This window comes from Ahaetulla prasina, chromosome 7 (genome assembly GCF_028640845.1).
Source record: "Ahaetulla prasina isolate Xishuangbanna chromosome 7, ASM2864084v1, whole genome shotgun sequence".
NCBI lineage: Eukaryota > Metazoa > Chordata > Lepidosauria > Squamata > Colubridae > Ahaetulla > Ahaetulla prasina.
The window spans coordinates 68,736,778-68,754,768 of NC_080545.1; the positions used below are offsets into that span (position 1 = coordinate 68,736,778).

General features: G+C 39.8%; 1 protein-coding gene across 1 annotated transcript; it reads left to right on the forward strand.

Annotated features, from left to right (window-relative positions):
• The first annotated feature begins 12,718 nt into the window (after positions 1-12,718).
• On the forward strand, positions 12,719-16,914 carry LOC131201617 (noggin-1-like). The gene has a single exon (XM_058189619.1). It carries the CDS (start codon positions 14,736-14,738, stop codon positions 15,552-15,554), a length of 819 nt encoding a protein of 272 aa, XP_058045602.1. The 5' UTR covers positions 12,719-14,735; the 3' UTR covers positions 15,555-16,914.
• Positions 16,915-17,991: the final 1,077 nt, after the last annotated feature.

Below are 17,991 nucleotides of genomic sequence, written 5' to 3' on the forward strand. Positions count from 1 at the left end.
ATATTTTATTCAGCCAACAAACATTATTATTAAAATTATTTATTTATTTTATCCAGCAAATAAAAATTACAAATTCGAACAAAGAAAATTGTCAAAGGAAAAGAGCGTTATAATACTAACAGAGTTAATAAAGCATAAAACAAATACTGACATATCTGCAGCCATGTATCACTTACCTAAAGAAAGCACCTTCAAAAAGCACTGAACTGCTATCCGTTATTCACCCCTTTTGACAAGTAATGTCAAGTAATACAGTTTTATTTGTCTGTGGCCCTCCAGCTGGACTGGTTCTGAGCTTCACCCATCCAGTCATTGTCCTCTGCCACATGCCCTATTTGGAGATGGTATGCAGCTCTCTGCATCATTTTCTTCCTCAAATTAAAGTTATTTCTTCTTTGCCTCGCCTGAACATAAAACTGTCACGGAAGAAAATACACCTGCTGAAATTCTCCCCACTAAAAGTAGGCAGAGCTTGCCTCCTGAATCTGGCCACTCCAGGAAATTTACTCCCTCCTTCTGTCTCTGTGTAACCTGCAGAGCTCTGGAAAAGCCACCCTGTAACAAGCTGTCTTCCTCCTTGTAAATTGCACTTACTCACTTTTATTAGACAAGAGATGGGGTCCTCCTAGACTTGAAGAAGCAGCAACTGGAAACATGAAGAAGTCCTCATTCCTTTCACTCCAGAGCCCAAAAAAACAGTCTGAGAAGAATTTCTGAAGTGATGACAGATTTGGCCTGTGATTCACCTCCCCTCCCTGTAATCTACTTTCAGTACATCTATCCAACTGTTCCCTTTCTCTGCTTTCCTCTTTCTTCTCTTCCTCCTATAATCTGTCTTTGCTCTCCCCCTCCTGTTTTTGCCGTGCTTTTGTGTTAACCCTCCAATAGCCAGAACTGCTTATCCAATGTAATCCATCCATCCATCCATCCATCCATCCATCCATCCATCCATCCATCCATCCATCACTAGCCTCTTCCCTAAACACAATAATGCCTGTACAACAAAGAAATATAGGAATGTAGTTCAAGAAATATATATCTTATATATTGCTCCCATCAATGACAGAAGAGCATATTTTTCCCCACTCAGTACTATATTTGCAGCTGCAGCTGAGTAGTGTCTTCTGAATGACCATGCAAACAGTGACACCCCAGACCATAACCAACTAATGTTATATATTTGCTGGTATAGAGAGGTTTCCAGAATATATTGAGAAGTTTCCCTTCTTTTCCTTTCCGTGGGGCCAAAAGAACCATCCATTTACTATGGTTTAGCATCATAATCCAAACGGTTTTTTCAAAGATTTGTTTCACAGGCAGAATTTGCTTATATAATGGTGTAGGTTTCATTCCAGCAGTTAGTTTCCTTTGGATTCATAAAAGACTTGTATATGAAAAAACAGTTTCAAAAACTGATACCGTGCATGTTGGCAAAAAATAAATAAATCTCCAGAGCACATGAATTATATTGAGAAAAAATGCTAGTAAGCTTTAGACAAAATAGTTAATAATTATCCATTTAATATTCTGCAGACTGCTAGGCTTGGGTCAGCCAAATGTTATTATTCTGAAGTCTATTCAGTTGCAAGAGGTACAGTTTATTTATTTTTATTTATTTATTAAATTAAGTGAAGCACATCCTTTATTTAATGGAAACCTAAACATATCTGAGGTCATGCTTTATGTCCAGAAAACTGTTATCATAATTATGAGCCCTTATCATTGGGTAATTTTACCGTTACCTATATTTCCTGTCAGTCTAACTAGTGACATTATTTTCATCTGCCTGGGATTAAACTGACACATTTTATCAAGATGTCATTTTTCCTTTGTAAAATGTAGGATATTCCTCAACTCTTTTGTTCCCACATCTGTCCTATAAATAAAGACCGTTTAGGATTTATACAAAAGAACAATTTGCACATTTTTGAATAAATAACTCAATAACAGTACCATTTTAAAGCCTGTCATTTTGGATCAAGCAGGATCATACTGCAAATCTGTCTGTGGCATATAAATCATCCCTCCATTTAGATTAAAGTACAACATTATTTTCATGCCAGAAACAACACCATAATACTCAGAAAGTTATGAGTACTACCATTTGGCAGCAGGCAATAGGACGGATAATGGGTGGGTTAATAAAAATGGGTGTAAGCTGAGACAATTGTTATCTATAGGTATTTCCTGTATCTTTTTGTTTGGAAAGTAGGGTGACATATGTAGCAAGGCCCTGGAGTCTGTATGTGTGTGTAAAAAATATGGTGGAGTTAATTGAAAATGCCCCCTTAAGTTGAACTTTAGCTATGTGCCATATACACAGTCCAGTCCAGGGGTGGAATCCAGCAGGTTCTGACAGGTTCTGGAGAACCAGTAGCGGAAATTTTGAGCAGTTCGGAGAACTGGTAGCGGAAATTTTGAATAGTTTGGAGAACTGGCAAATACCACCTCTGGCTGGCCCCAGAGTGGGATGGGAATGGAGATTTTGCGGTATCCTTCCCCTGCCACGCCCACCAAGCCACACTACACCCACCAAGCCACGCCCACAGAACTGGTAGTCAAAAAATTTGGATTTCACCACTGGCCCAGTCCACCTCACTGGGTTGTTGGGAAAGTAAAGATGACAATTTTGTTCCATGGTGAAAGAATAGAACAAAAGGTGTTCTAAATACAGCAAATTTGTACTTAATGCTAGAGTATATTTTTAGACAAGCACCAATAAAGGCAAAGTGCTTTATGACTGAGCTCCAAGAGAATTTTACAACTCAATGTCACATAAGATTTATATGTTGATGGTAGTACTCCAGGTGGAGATTGGAATAAATTCTGTAAGAATAGCAACACATACAGACATGTTTTTAAAATTATTGACTCAAGCTATGACACGTCACCTCCCTCTATAGTAGCCCAAATGCTTTCTGGAAAAAATATAGACTGATCTGTCACATGGACAATATCTACCCGTCAGCAGCTCCTAGTTTAGAAGCTCTCCAGTGAGGATCTTCCCCCTCTCTCCCCTTCTGCTTTAGAGGAAATGATCCATGTTTAAAGATCCATGTTTATTATAAAATCATAACGATCCAGATTTGTGACCATGCAATCAATTTAGATTAGAGAAAAATAACAAATGTGAATAGGGAACCGGAGGCTAAAACATATGAAGAATGGTTGCAGAAATTGGACATGTCTAGTTTAATGAAAAGAAACAGTAGGGGGTGACATGATAGCAGTGTTCCACTATCTAAGAGGCTTCTACAAAGAAGAAGGGGTCAACCTTTTCTCCATACCTAAGGGAAGGACAAGAAGCAATGGATGGAAACTAATCAAGAAGAGAACAAAACTAGAAATAAGGAGAAATTCCATAATGGAACAATTAATCGATGGAATGGGTTATCTTCAAAAGTTGTGTATGTACAACTGGAAAAAAACCTGGAGGTTTTAAAGAAGCGATTGGACAACTACTTGTCTGAAAGAGTATATGCAGGGGTGAAATGCTCCCGGTTCTGACTGGATCACCCGATCCAGTAGCGATGGTGGTGGGTGGTTCAGAGAACCAGTAGCAAAAATCCCTGACCCCCCACCCCACCCCAGCTGAGCCACGCGAGCATCAGAGGGTTTTTTTTTTTTACTTTTAAAAGCATTTTTTCTTCAGCTGAAAAAATGCTTTTAAAAGTTAAAAAAAAAAAGTTGGCCATGCCCACCCAGTCACATTACCCCACCACCACCAAGCCACACTCCAGAACCAGTAGTAACAAATTTTACATTTCACCCCTGGGTATATGGTCTCCTACTTGAGGCTTTGGCCTAGATCTAGGGATGTCAAACTGGTGGCCGTGGGCTGGATGCGTCATGCGTCATGCGTCATGCGTCATGCGTCATGCGTAGCCACACCCATCCCAACTCCACGAAGGGAAAAAAAATCACAAAACATCAGGTGACAGCAACACGGCACTGTGAGTTTGACACCTGTGAATTCTAGAAGATCACCAAAGTCCCTTCCAACAGTTATTCTCTTAAAATTCTGTCTTAGCAAGTAATAGGGCATGACTTTGCTTTCCTTCCATTAAAACTCCTATTGTTATAGAACTTGCTATCAGTTTAGAATTTTCCAATAAGAAGGGCCTTGGATCAGTTATGAATGTGGCTGATGACACCACCAGTGCCTGAAAGCAAGTTATGAATTATTCTCTCTAATTCGTGCCTTCGTCCATACAGTACTGAACAAATATGGTTGGGGATTTTCCCTGCTATTTGCTTTATTGTCTTATTTCTGCAAGATTCCAGGAAAACATTCTGTCATATATTATGCAGCACAAAATAGATTTGTCAGAATCATAATAAAATAATTTTCTTCTACTTCTGTTTTCTACTAAAGCTTTGTTCTTGAGGCTACAATTAGATTTGCAGTTGTTTCTATGAACATCAGTTGTTCATGATGGTGCTTGGAAACATTATTTCAGACATGCATATTTATACCATGTCTTCATTGGTCCTGTTTATTTTTTTATTTGATTTTATTTTCATAATTTTGTTTGTTCTGACATAAATGATATACCAATAAATATTCTGCAACACTAGTAATAACAGTGGGATGTGCTCCCCAAATGCTGATTTATATTGCATCCCAGTATCTGAATTCCAATGAGAATAGATTTGTTTTCTTTTCACAGAAGTAAGTAACAGGTTGCACACATTTTGTTAAGACACAGTGTTTGGCATAGCAAATTGTGTGAACCTAATCATTCTTGGAAGTAAACTAGAGTTGATGGTTTGTTGTACTAAGATTTCTTAGCTGAACGTTTGGACTGACTTATGGAGGAAGAGCCAGTTGAGCGCAAATCCAAATGGAATATGCTTTCTGTAATGATATCTAGGGAGTCACATCTTATCCCAATCCACTCAATTTTAGCTAGGATTGATTACACTGTGAGGGAACATCGCAGAAGGAGAGCCTCACAAGGCTGTGGTAGCCAAAAATCAGAACATGTCTGGTAATTAAAATAAATGCCTTAATAAATAAGGTAAAATACCTTATGCCACCAGACTTGAAATTCTGGGTTTAGAAAATTTAGAACTAGAACTTCGGTATGACCTGAGCATAGCTCATAAAATCATCTGCTACAATGTCCTTACCTGTCAATGTCTACTTCAGCTTCAACCACAACAATACACAAGCACACAATAGATACAAACTTAAAGTGAACCACTCCAACCTCGATTGCAGAAAATATGACTTCAGTAACAGAGTTGTTAATGCCTGGAATGCACTACCAGACTCTGTGATCTCATCCCAAAATTCCCAAAACTTTAACCTAAGACTGTCTACTGTTGACCTCACCCCTCACACCCAAGAGGTCTGTAAGGGGCATGCATAAGAGTACCAGCGTGCCTACTGTCCCTGTCCTAATGTTCCCTTTAATTGTATTCATTTTATGTATATAATTCATGCTTATACTTATATATATTATCTAATATGTGCTCGACAAAATAAATAAATAAAAATAAATAAATTATTGGGCTACAGATGCCTCCGCATTCTCTTCTTTTAATGCAATATATGTCAGCATATCCCTTCAATGCCCATCTGGATTCTGCATAGGATGATGATAACAACAACAACAGAGTTGGAAGGGACCTTGGAGGTCCTAGTCTAACCCCCTGCCCAGGCAGGAAGACCTACATCATTTCAGACAAATGGTTATCCAATATGTTATACCCAATATAATATGACACATTGCACATGAAAGAATTAATGGGCACAAATTTGACATCAGGACTCAAAACAAGGACAAAGTAAGAGCAGAGCTTTTTAACGTCCTGGGCTATTCCATTACACATATCAAAGTAGCCATTTTGGAATTATTATTATTATTATTATTTATTAGATTTTTATACCGCCCTTCTCCCGAAGGACTCAGGGCGGTTCACAACCAAAGTAAAAACAATAGTAATATACAATTAAAATAAACAATTAAAAAACTTATTATAAAATTGGCCAAAAATTTAAAACATAGTAAAATCTAAAAACCCTTAAAATTCATCTAAAAATTTAAAATTGAAAGTGATGCAGCTAAACATACATACATCAAAACATTCAGGCTGTCTCAGAAGGTCTGAAAAAACAGCCAGTGAGAGAAAGATATTACATGTGCTGCATAATCTATCTGTTTGTTATATAGTGACTTAATATGAAACCAAATAACAAAATTCTTCAAAACGAACATATTAAGCAAATACTACATATTTATCCAATATTAAATAAAAATAAAGCTGTTATAGTGGATTTAGATCTACTGTAGTTAGTGTCCTCTCATTTAAAATAATGGTGAGCCAACTATTATTTTTAGACTGAATTATATTGCACAGGCAGATAATCTTAACTTTAATATTTATATTAATCAGTCTGAGCAAAATCTAGCACTAGCAAATAAATACTCTACAGTGTTCGACTCTCTAGTGAGTTTGAAAACCTGTGATGTTTTTATAAGTTGTAATTATGTCATTTATAGGAGGTAATAATTTCTGCAAATTTGTATGAGTAAAACATAATTAAAAAAATATAATAGAAGATCCAGAATTCAAATATGAGCTAATATCTAAAGAACTTTCTCTTACCAGCCATTTATCAGCTATTGAGAACAGTAAGAAGCCATGAATTTTCTTTAGGATAGCCTACTCTATTTTTTCCCCTCTTTGGCTCATGTTTTTGTTCTTTCAGCCCCAAATTAGCCTGCACCCTCTATCAGGCTTATTTATTTATTTATTTATTTATTTATTATTTATTAGATTTTATACGCCCTTCTCCCGAAGGACTCAGGGCGTTCACAACCAAAGTAAAAACAATAGTAATATACAATTAAAATAAACAATTAAAAAACTTATTATAAAATTGGCCAAAAATTTAAAACATAGTAAAATCTAAAAACCCTTAAAATTCATCTAAAAATTTAAAATTGAAAGTGATGCAGCTAAACATACATACATCAAAACATTCAGGCTGTCTCAGAAGGTCTGAAAAAACAGCCAGTGAGAGAAAGATATTACATGTGCTGCATAATCTATCTGTTTGTTATATAGTGACTTAATATGAAACCAAATAACAAAATTCTTCAAAACGAACATATTAAGCAAATACTACAAATTTATCCAATATTAAATAAAATAAATAAAAATAAAGCTGTTATAGTGGATTTAGATCTACTGTAGTTAGTGTCCTCTCATTTAAAATAATGGTGAGCCAACTATTATTTTTAGACTGAATTATATTGCACAGGCAGATAATCTTAACTTTAATATTTATATTAATCAGTCTGAGCAAAATCTAGCACTAGCAAATAAATACTCTACAGTGTTCGACTCTCTAGTGAGTTTGAAAACCTGTGATGTTTTTATAAGTTGTAATTATGTCATTTATAGGAGGTAATAATTTCTGCAAATTTGTATGAGTAAAACATAATTAAAAAAATATAATAGAAGATCCAGAATTCAAATATGAGCTAATATCTAAAGAACTTTCTCTTACCAGCCATTTATCAGCTATTGAGAACAGTAAGAAGCCATGAATTTTCTTTAGGATAGCCTACTCTATTTTTTCCCCTCTTTGGCTCATGTTTTTGTTCTTTCAGCCCCAAATTAGCCTGCACCCTCTATCAGGCTTATTTATTTATTTATTTATTTATTTATTTATTTATTATTTATATTTCTATACCGCCCTTCTCCGAAGACTCAGGGCGGTTTACAGCCAGAATAAAAGAATTACACAAAAGTTAAAAAACAGAATAAATCTTTAAAAATCTAATTCAATTGGCCAAAATTTAAAAATAGTGAAATAAAATTGTAAAAAACAAGCCCCAATAAAACCCTGTTAAAATTACCATTAGGCCAGCCCTGCTCGATGAAACAAAAAAGTCTTGAGCTCGCGCTAAAAGGTCCGGAGGTCAGGGAGTAGCCCCAAAGGTAGTTCATTCCACAGGGCAGGTGGCCCCACAGAGAATGCTCTTCCCCTGGGAGTCGCCAGCCGGCATTGCTTAGCTGACGGCACCCTGAGGAGGCCCTCCCTGTGGGAGTGCACAGGTCAATGGGAGGTTGTTTGTGGCAGTAGGTAGTCCCGTAAGTAACCCGGTCCCAAGCCATGGAGCGCTTTAAAGGTGATAACCAGCACCTTGAATTGCACCCGGAAGACCACTGGCAACCAGTGCAGTCTGAGTAGGAGAAGTGTTATATGGGAGCTACGCGATGCTCCCTCTATCCCCCGCGCAGCCGCATTCGGTACCAGTTGGAGCCTCCTGGTGCTCTTCAAGGGGAGCCCCTTGTAGAGAGCATTGCAGTAATCCAGGCGGGAGGTAACGAGGGCATGAGTGACCGTGCATAAAGAATCCCGGTCAAGGAAGGGAACTGACCCGGTCCTGGACCCGGTCCAGGAAGGGAACTGGCGAATCAGACGTACCTGATAAAAAGCTCCCCAGGCGATAGCTGTCAAGTGCTCTTCTAGCGACAGCCGTACATCCAGGAGGACGCCTAAGTTGCGAACCAACTCCCTGGGGGCCAACGACTCGCCCCCCACAGTCAGCGATGGGACCAGCTGACTGTGCCGGGATGTTGGTATCCACAGCCACTCCGTCTTGGATGGGTTGAGTCGAAGTCTGTTCCTCCCCATCCAGACCTGTACGGCCTCAAGGCACCGGGACATCACATTGATGGCTTCGTTGGGGTGGTTCGGGGTGGAGATGTACAGCTGAGTATCATCAGGGTACAGTTGGCAACTCACCCCAAAACCACGGATGATCTCCCCCAGCGGCTTCATATAGATGTTGAACAGGAGAGGCGGGAGAACCAACCCCTGTGGCACCCCACATGTGAGGCGCCTTGCGGCCGACCTCTGCCCTCCTGCCAGCACCGTCTGCGAGCGGTCAGAGAGATAGGAGGAGAACCACCGAAAAATGGTGCCCCCCACTCCCAAACCCCCCAACCGCCGCAGCAAGATACCATGGTCGATGGTATCAAAAGCCGCTGACAGGATAGGACCAGGATAGAGGAGCAACCCCTGTCCCGAGCCTCCAGAGATCATGTACCAACGCGACCAAAGCCGTCTCCGTGCTGTACCCAGGCCGGAAACCGGACTGGCATGGGTCTAGAATAGACAGTTTCCTCCAGGTACCAGGGAAGCTGCCATGCCACCACACTCTCGACAACCTTCGCTACAAAACGAAGGTTGGAGACAGGACGATAATTAGTTAACAATGCTGGGTCCAGGGAAGGCTTCTTGAGGAGGGGCCTCACCACCGCCTCTTTCAGGGTGGATGGGAAGATGCCCTCCATCAAAGAAGCACTAATAATTCCCAGGAGCCAGCCTCGTGTAACCTTCTGTGTAGCCAGTACCAACCAGGAGGGACACGGATCCAATAAACATGTGGTCGCATTCAGCCTCCCCAGTATCCTGTCCATGTCCTCGGGAGTCACAGAGTCGAACTCCCCCCAAATAATATTCTCAAGAACTGCCTCTGTAGTCCCACCTGAATCTACCCAATCAGCGTCCAGCCCATCCCGGATCTGAGCGATTTTATCGTGCAGATACAATCCAAACTCCTCAGCACGCCCTTGCAAGGGGTCCTCCCGAGCTCCCTGAAAAAGAAGGGAGTGGGTCACCCTAAACAAGGCAGCTGGGCAGTTATCTGCCAATGCGATAAGAGCGGAAAAGTATTCCCGCTTTGCCACTCCAATCGCCACCAGATAGGTCTGAATATGTGACTGTACTAGTGTTCGGTCAGATTCGGAACGGCTGGCCCTCCAAACGCTTTCCAGGCCTCTTTTCCGGCGCTTCATCTCTCTCAGCTCCTCAGAAAACCAAGGAGCTGGTCGAGAACGGTGCTGGGTCAGAGGCCGCAAAGGCGGTCCAAAGCCCCCGTCGCCACCCTTTCCCAGGCGGCGACCAGTTCTTCAGCCGAGTCGTGGGCAAGGTCCTCAGGGATCGGCCCAAGCTCCATCAGGAACCTCTCCGGGTCCATCAGGCGCCTGGGACAGAACCATCGAACCGGCTCTGTCTCCCTGCAGTGTGGGGAGGCTTGGTTCTCACTGGACTGCTTCTTACCCTTTTCCATGTATAGTAAAACCAATTACTCAGAGAATGGTGGGTTCCCTTCATGGGTTGTGTTCAAATGGAGCCTAGACAGACATTCATCCAGAAAACTTTAATTTGGATTCTTGAATTAAGCAAGAGGTTGAACTTGATGATTTTATAATTTTAAGATTTCTTTACTTGGAAAGATTTATTTATGCATAGCTTTCACCTCTCTCAAACAGATATTTATCCTTTGTGGTTTTAATGCTTTTAATCCTTCAGGCCAGTGATGGCTAACCTTTTCTGGACCGAGTGCCCAAAGCGTGCCTGAACTCCCAAAATGCAATGTGTGCATGGCCCCCACGCACGCTCCCTTCCTGCATGCACGCATGGCCCCCCTCGTGCATGTGCAGCAGAGACCGAAGAGCAGCTGGCAAGCAGGAGGCATGTATGCATGTGCAGTGGAGCTGAACTAGGGCAACGGCTCGCGTGCCATCAGAGAGGGTGCTGTGTGCCACCTCTGGCATGTGTGCCATAGGTTCGCCATCATGGCTGTAGGCTGTCCAGAGTCCCTTTAAAAAACAACAACATTGATTTAGATCAGGGGTGGGGAATGATGGCCCCTTTATGACCTGTGGACTTTGACTCCCAGAATTCTGGCTCAGGAATTCTGGGAGTTGAAGACCACAGGTCATAAGGGGTCCATTGTTCCCCAGCCCAGATGGCTTGAAGAGTAGGGCACTGGCAAATTTAATCTATAAGAGACACAATTATTTGAAGAGTCCTGGTGCTCTTAGTAGGAGACTTCTGAGCAGATGGGATAAAAGGATAGGAAACCTGTTGAAGTGAAATTGAATGGATACTACAGAAGGGGACTTTGAAGAACATCTGACCTGTGCTATGGTTATCTCACAAACTTTATACAAAGGACTGCATAACTTTATTTATAATTATCTTTTCACCTTGAATAGTTTCTCTTAGAAATATGTATATGGCTAAGTATTAAACAGAGAAAAGGGGGAGATAACTTCTTCCTGAATGCAAATGTTTTGTTGCCATGGCAATGAGTACATCTGGAGATTCTGTGGCCTTGGCAGTAGGCATTGTAAATAAAGTGCTCCTGTCTCTCCTTGCCCATTATTTAGTTATGCTCCAACAAGAGCAGGATCCTTTCAATCACACTTCTGTTTGCATATATTAAGCCAAGGACAAATAGTTTACTTCAAGGTTTCACACGCTCTAACTCAGTCAGTCAACTGCCGATCAACCTATTTTTTCAAAAAAATAGCCCTCTGTCCTTATACGATAACAGGAGCATTATGTGCAGACATGGAAGGACTTACCAACAATGGAAGAATGGATTGTGAAGATAATAGATTTGGAGGAGATGGGGAAATCAGCTGCTTTGATTAAAGAAAAGACTGCATCCTTTTTTTTTACTTGGAAACCACTTTTGGACTTTTTGCTGGACATTAAAAGAAAACACATTTTAGCTTTGGGATTTGATGACCAGAACTGCTAATGAGTACAAAAGTACTGTGTGCTATTGTTTATTCCATTTCAAAGGATCATTGTATTTCATGCTTGTATAACTGTACAGAAAAAGTTGGAAGTTAATCTTTTTTATAGCTTTTTCTATAAAATTGTCTGCATTCCCCTATTTTGTTTAATTCCCTGCTCACTCTTTTCCTCTTTCTAACTTTTCTCTTTGTTCTTTTGGAATAAGTGGTGAAATCCAATTTTTTTACTACCGGTTCTGTGGGCGTGGTGTGGCTTAGTGGGCGTGGCAAGGGAAGGATACTGCAAAATCTCCATTCCCACCCTGCCCCATCGGGAGGAAATCCGCATTTCCTCCTGATGAGATGGGGGAAGGATATTGCAAAATCACCATTCCAACCATACTCTGGGCCAGCCAGAGTACTCAAAATTTCCGCTATCGGTTCTCCAAACTGCTCAAAATTTCAGCTACCGGTTCTCCAGAACCTGTCCAAACCTACTGGATTTCATTCCTGTTTGGAATGTATAATTTTTTGATATTTAATAAAATTTTGTCGGAGGGGAAAAAAACACACAAATTGCCTGCGAAAGGAAGTGCCAATCTTTCTTACACTGAAAAGAAGACTGAGGGGCAAGAAAACAAGTCAGGGACCAAAAGGAAGAGGATAGACCCATAAAGAACCAGCAGAACCTGTCAGAGCCAATTTGTGGCCCTGTGTAATTTCAGTCTACCTCCTCCATGAGCAATAATGCATTCTACCTGGCCAATATGCAGCAACTGGAAATGGAATAAGAGGGGGGAAAATCCTTCCAGAACAGCCATGCCTAAGCATATCCTTGGCTGACTCAGTAATGAATGATAAAATAAAGGCAGTGGCAGTGGTGAAATCCAAATTTTTTTACTACCGGTTCTGTGGGCATGGCTTGATGGGGGTGGTGTGGCTTGGAGAGCGTGGCAGGGGAAGGATACTGCAAAATCCCCATTCCCTCCCCACTTCTGGGGGAAGGATATTGCAAAATCCAGAGGTGGTATTTGCTGGTTTTCCAAATTGCTCAAAATTTCCACTACCAGTTCCCAGAACCTGTCAGAACCCACTGGATTTCACCCCTGGGCAGTGGTATCCAGGCAGTCTTCTGGAACATTTAATGGATTGTCCCTGCATCAGGATCAAGAGATTCTGCAGATTTTTACTTAGTAATGTGAACGTGAACCAGGTTTTAGGAAGAGAGTCTGTATTTATGAAGAACTTTATATCTCTTGTGCCTGGATTGTTCAAATTATTATTTTGGTTTTAGAAAAAAATAAAGGCATGTGTGCCCTCCCAATTTTTGAATTGACTGTCTGTGGAAAGGAAAGACAGTAATTTACATGATCAGTTTAATTTGTTTTAAAATTGCATTGTATTAGAAACATAACATTTTACATTTCGATGTTTTTTTGTCTTTTATTAGTCTTGCATTAAATGTAAATAACAGTTTAAAAACAAATAAGGTGTCCATGAGCACCTGGCATCACAAGGTACCATACTGGGAACCTAGCATTAGGGCATACTTTGATAGTGTGGTGTTGAGATACAAGTTATCATCAGAAAAGCTGAATGGAGTAGCTATTGAATATCATTTAAAATGGTCAAAACAGGACAGCGTCTTCCAGTGAACAGGAAAACAACAGACTAGACAGAAGAATGGTTTAGTTTTGTTTTTTCAATCACGTGTGTCTTGAAAACAACACCTGTGTTTTTTTAATATTGAATTTGAAGGGAGGCGAATTATGAGTTTCTTAGAAATAGCTGTTTTGTGTCTGTGTCTGTATAACTGCCAGAGTTGCCTTGGAGAATATGAATAAAACAGTTCAGATTCCCAAAATGCAGGCAGGTAGAAATTCAGATGCATAAAGATACTCCAGCTGTAAAACACAATGTCTTGTCAATATAGCAGTTTTAAGATGGAGCACTTCTTATGAGAAAATAATTCAAGTTAATAGGGATTGGTTGTTGTAACAGCTGACATCTGGGTAAAATAGTGAAGTTTTTAGTTTAAAAAATCTCCATTTCCAAGAGCTAATGCTAGAGGTATGTTTGAATAAACTCTTGCTTTTGTACCAGGTAACTATTGTTCTGGTGTAATTATTTTTCTCATGACTGATCTATTTCCTGATGAAGCATATAGTTTATTATGAGTTTTCTCTGTACTGATTTACCATCTATGCAACAGAATATGATTCCTCAGCATGTTCTATTGCTTCATTCTAATGTCAGAATGGGTCCCAGGTCACGAAAAGATCTATAAACTTGGCTAATCATTATTGCCTTTACAAAGAATGCTAGAGTAAAATTTCAGATAGGATTTTAACTGAAGAATTTTCAATTTTCCAGAGAAGATGAGGCCTGTGTCATCTATTATGCCTGGCAATTAAATATTTGTCTTATTGGAGGATTTCTAGTAAAGATATAGAGATAAAAGAACCATTCCCAGTTTTTCATATCTCATTGCTGGAGATGGAATCAAATTTTTGAATGGTTGCAAGGTTTAGGTTCAGATTCCAAAACAACTCACCAATTCCAGAACCACAACGGTTCTGCAGAACATGCAAATTAACCAAATGCAATGCAAGCAATTGAACAAAAGCTTGGTATGCAATAATTCGGAAACCGCTTTACTGTTACAATAATTTGCATGCATACCAAATTAATGGTCTATCATGGGGGTGAGGAGGGATTTAGTGAAAATCTGAGATAGCTAAGAATGATGGATTTGTGATCTTGACCCATCTGGAGGGCATTAGGTTGGGGAATGTTGATATTGACTAAAAATCTAGAACTAAATCACAATTTGACAATTGAATTCAAGCTCTAGGATAGTGAATCCAAGCCCTAGCATTTTTAAAGAATTGCTGAACTTAGAGTTGTTGAACTAATAATGCTGATGATAGCATATCATTAAAACCCTATATTACAAAAACAAATGTCCAAATGGCTTAAACGAGGGCTATTACCACAATCACCCTGTCTGTTTATGTCAGTGGGAGCCACAGTGCTGTTTGTTATCAAAGCCTGCAAGTAGGGTAGAGGAGAGCTGCTAAACTCTGGGTCAAAGGCTGATAATAAAAGAGGTGGAGAGAAAGAAAGGCTCGTAAGAGTTAGCTTGCAGCAATTGAGACACATTCAAGTCTTGAAGAAACATGGATGTTAAAGCATGGTTGGCCTGTATGCTGCTTGTGGAACAATGGAGCCAGGGGTTCCACTACATTGGAGGAATTTCTGTCTCTCAAAAAGGAGGCTTTTCCTTAAGTGGAGTTCCCCGACCATCGAATAACATCCGGGCACTGGAGCAGTCCAAGCCTGACATACATCTTACTTGGAGTAAGCTACCGACTCAAGCAAAGCCTTACAGCCTCTCCCTCTCTCCTGAGGACTACCACTACTCTGTGCCCAAGCCAAAGAATTTGCGTACTTCCAAGCTGATGAAACTTCTGGGATCTTCCTATGACGCTTTCTGGATGTCTCCTGAGGACCCCCGAGGTCGGAACCTAAGCACTGAAGAACTGAACACACAAAACCGAGAGCTGGCTAAACATACAGCCCGATTTAGGAAGAAGCTCCTGCTGGAGACAAGTAGATTACAGCTTCCCAAGTTGCAGCCGTTGCTGCCTTTCAAGGATGGGATCACTCGTAATTTGAGCCAGTCCTTCATTTATCATCTACGTAGATGGCTAGTGGATAGTGCAACCTGTTCTTTAACCTCTTCCTGGGTAGACATGGGATCTGTCTTCTGGCCACGCTGGATACGCCATACATACTGTGACCTGATGCAAGCTGGATGCTCTTGGCCTCCAGGAATGACTTGCCAGCCAGCCCAAACTACTCACATCAAACTCCTAGCATGGCACTGTTGGATAAATGGAACCCAGCCTCTGAATCGTAGAAAGTCTCGTAAGGAATGTGTTTGGAGACAAATTCCTTATCCTGTTGTAACTGCATGTAAGTGTGCCTGCTCGTGATACGGATGAAGTGAAATTTATACTGCAGCATTGGACTTTGTGAGGATTTTGTTGTCATTTCCCAATTAGATGAAAACTGGTCCTCAAGGTGACATAAACTTGAGGCTCAATTAAGAGCAATAATTGTAATGAAAATGAGAGAAGTCCTTCATGAACATCTGAAAACCTGCACTTGGAGGAATCTTCACAGCTATGTAAAAACAAAACAAGACCAGGTATTAAAGTTCTCTGTCATATCCAAAGAATGCTAGCCAAATGCAAAACAGAAACACCATCTTGCTCAAATGTGCAATGATGAAAAAATAGCAGAAACTAAATATATTTTAATCACGAGTTTTGGAACTCTGGAAATTTAGTAAAAGCATTTCTTTCTTTTAATTGGAGATGATGCATGAGGTTAACGTCAAAAAATAAAGGGGGGGAGTAAAGAAATAAAAGGTCTAAATTAGAATTTGGATTAATAAATCTCAGCATATTATCACTATGTTACTATAGATGTTTGTAATCTTGGTTATGCATAATTTAGTAAGCCTTATATATAGGGTACATGGACCCAAACGTTGACATTTTCCATTGTAGACTCTATTAAAAAGTTTTTTAAAAAGCTAAGTTTTGTGGTTTTGATCTAGGTCTTTGAAATTAAGGAATTGCTCTTCATTTTACTTTTATCTATATGAATTCCTAACAAATATTTAAGTAAATGGAAGATTCCTGCTTTACTAAATCTCCTTTGGCTTGTTTTCCTTCCAAATATATCATGTCTGGGAACATAAATGATACATCTGGGACTTGGGATAGGCTGTTCAACAAAGTGCAGTACAACTGTAATACTATATACGGGGTTCCCTGAGACTTCTAATTAGACTTGGGTAGGATGATATCATAATAATAATTTCACAACCTTCAAGAAAGTTACATACTTGATAGCATATGTCTGAAACATATTTTTTACTAAGTTACTAAACCTTCCAGCATCTCAAAAGAGTGTTCTCTGGCTTGTCTGGAACCAATCTGGCCAATTTTATAAAGCTCGGTGATATTTTGATGCAATTTAATTTACAGGTAGAAATCTTTGTGATTGAATGGCTTGTTACACTTGACATAAGATTGCCAGTATGTTATCAATTAATTGTAATATATTAAAAATCACTTGTGATGAGATGTTTTGATGAGTTTAGCAATCTCTTGCTCAGTATTGCTTAGAGTAAGTCTTGTTCTTCTAAAATGGTCACCTTGAGGTCTGCAATACAGCGTCCTGGGAGGCTGAAATGCTCTGATATTATTTTATTGTGTGTGTGTATTACTCAATGTATTTAACATCAGGACTGAAAACAAGGATAATGTAGACCATTAAGCTCAAGAGATATTATGCAGTGTTTGATAGAATAGAATAGAATAGAATAGAATAGAATTTTATTGGCCAAGTGTGATTGGACACACAAGGAATTTGTCTTGGTGCATATGCTCTCAGTGTACATAAAAGTCTGATCTGTGCAGGGTGGGAATTCCTTGGCTTTTGCCTCATAAGGCAAAACAGCATCATTGCTTGAAAGAATGACTGATGGCTGTTTTTCCTGCCAGTAGATGGTATCGGGGGCCTCACTACGAAGGCAGAATATGATTCAGCAGGGAAGGTATGCCAGAATACTTTTATGCCATCTCCTTGCCGGAAGAAAACACATTAATACTGCTTTGAGGAACTCCTTATTCAGCTTGACTTAATGAAAAATTAGACAATAAGGACCTTATCAGGAATCAGTGTTGACTTCATAAGGCAACAGATCTGCCAAAATGCACTTTCTCCTAAATCATTTCCTACAAATGCAATAGAAACCGAACATTGGAAGAGAAGCTCTGGGCTCATAAGACAGCACTCCAAATTCTTTGAGTTATAATTCAAACCTTCCTTCCTTCCTTGCCTAAAAAATGTCTCACTACTTGAGAATATAGCAATAGCAATAGCAATTAGACTTATATACTGCTTCACAGTGCTTTACAGCCCTCTCTAAGCGGTTACAGAATTAGCATATTATCCCCAACAATCTGGATCCTCATTTTACCAACCTCAGAAGGATAGAAGACTGAGTCAACCTTGAGCTGATGAGACCCAAACTGTCTGCAGTACTGCATTCTAACCACTGTGCCACCACAGTTCCACAATAAACATTCCAGAACATTAGCATCCATAACTAGTGTGAGGTGGGAATTTCTACTAAGTTTATTATTAATTCCTGAAGCTGAATGGCTCTTTCAAGAGATGTTCCTGTGTCTTGTTTTATAATTGTTGATTTCCTAAAGGCTTACTGAATCAAAGGCTCTCGTAACGTAACGATCATAAGAGGCGAGCACAGAAGATCAGAAGTTTTCCAGCAATTGAGATAACAGTTCAAACAGGCAGAACAGATCGTATTATTACAATTATTCTTCTTATCATGAA

Coding starts and splice junctions, on each gene's coding strand:
- LOC131201617 (XM_058189619.1), top strand. CDS start 14,736: ATGGATGTTAAAGCATGGTTGGCCTGTATGCTGCTTGTGGAACAATGG.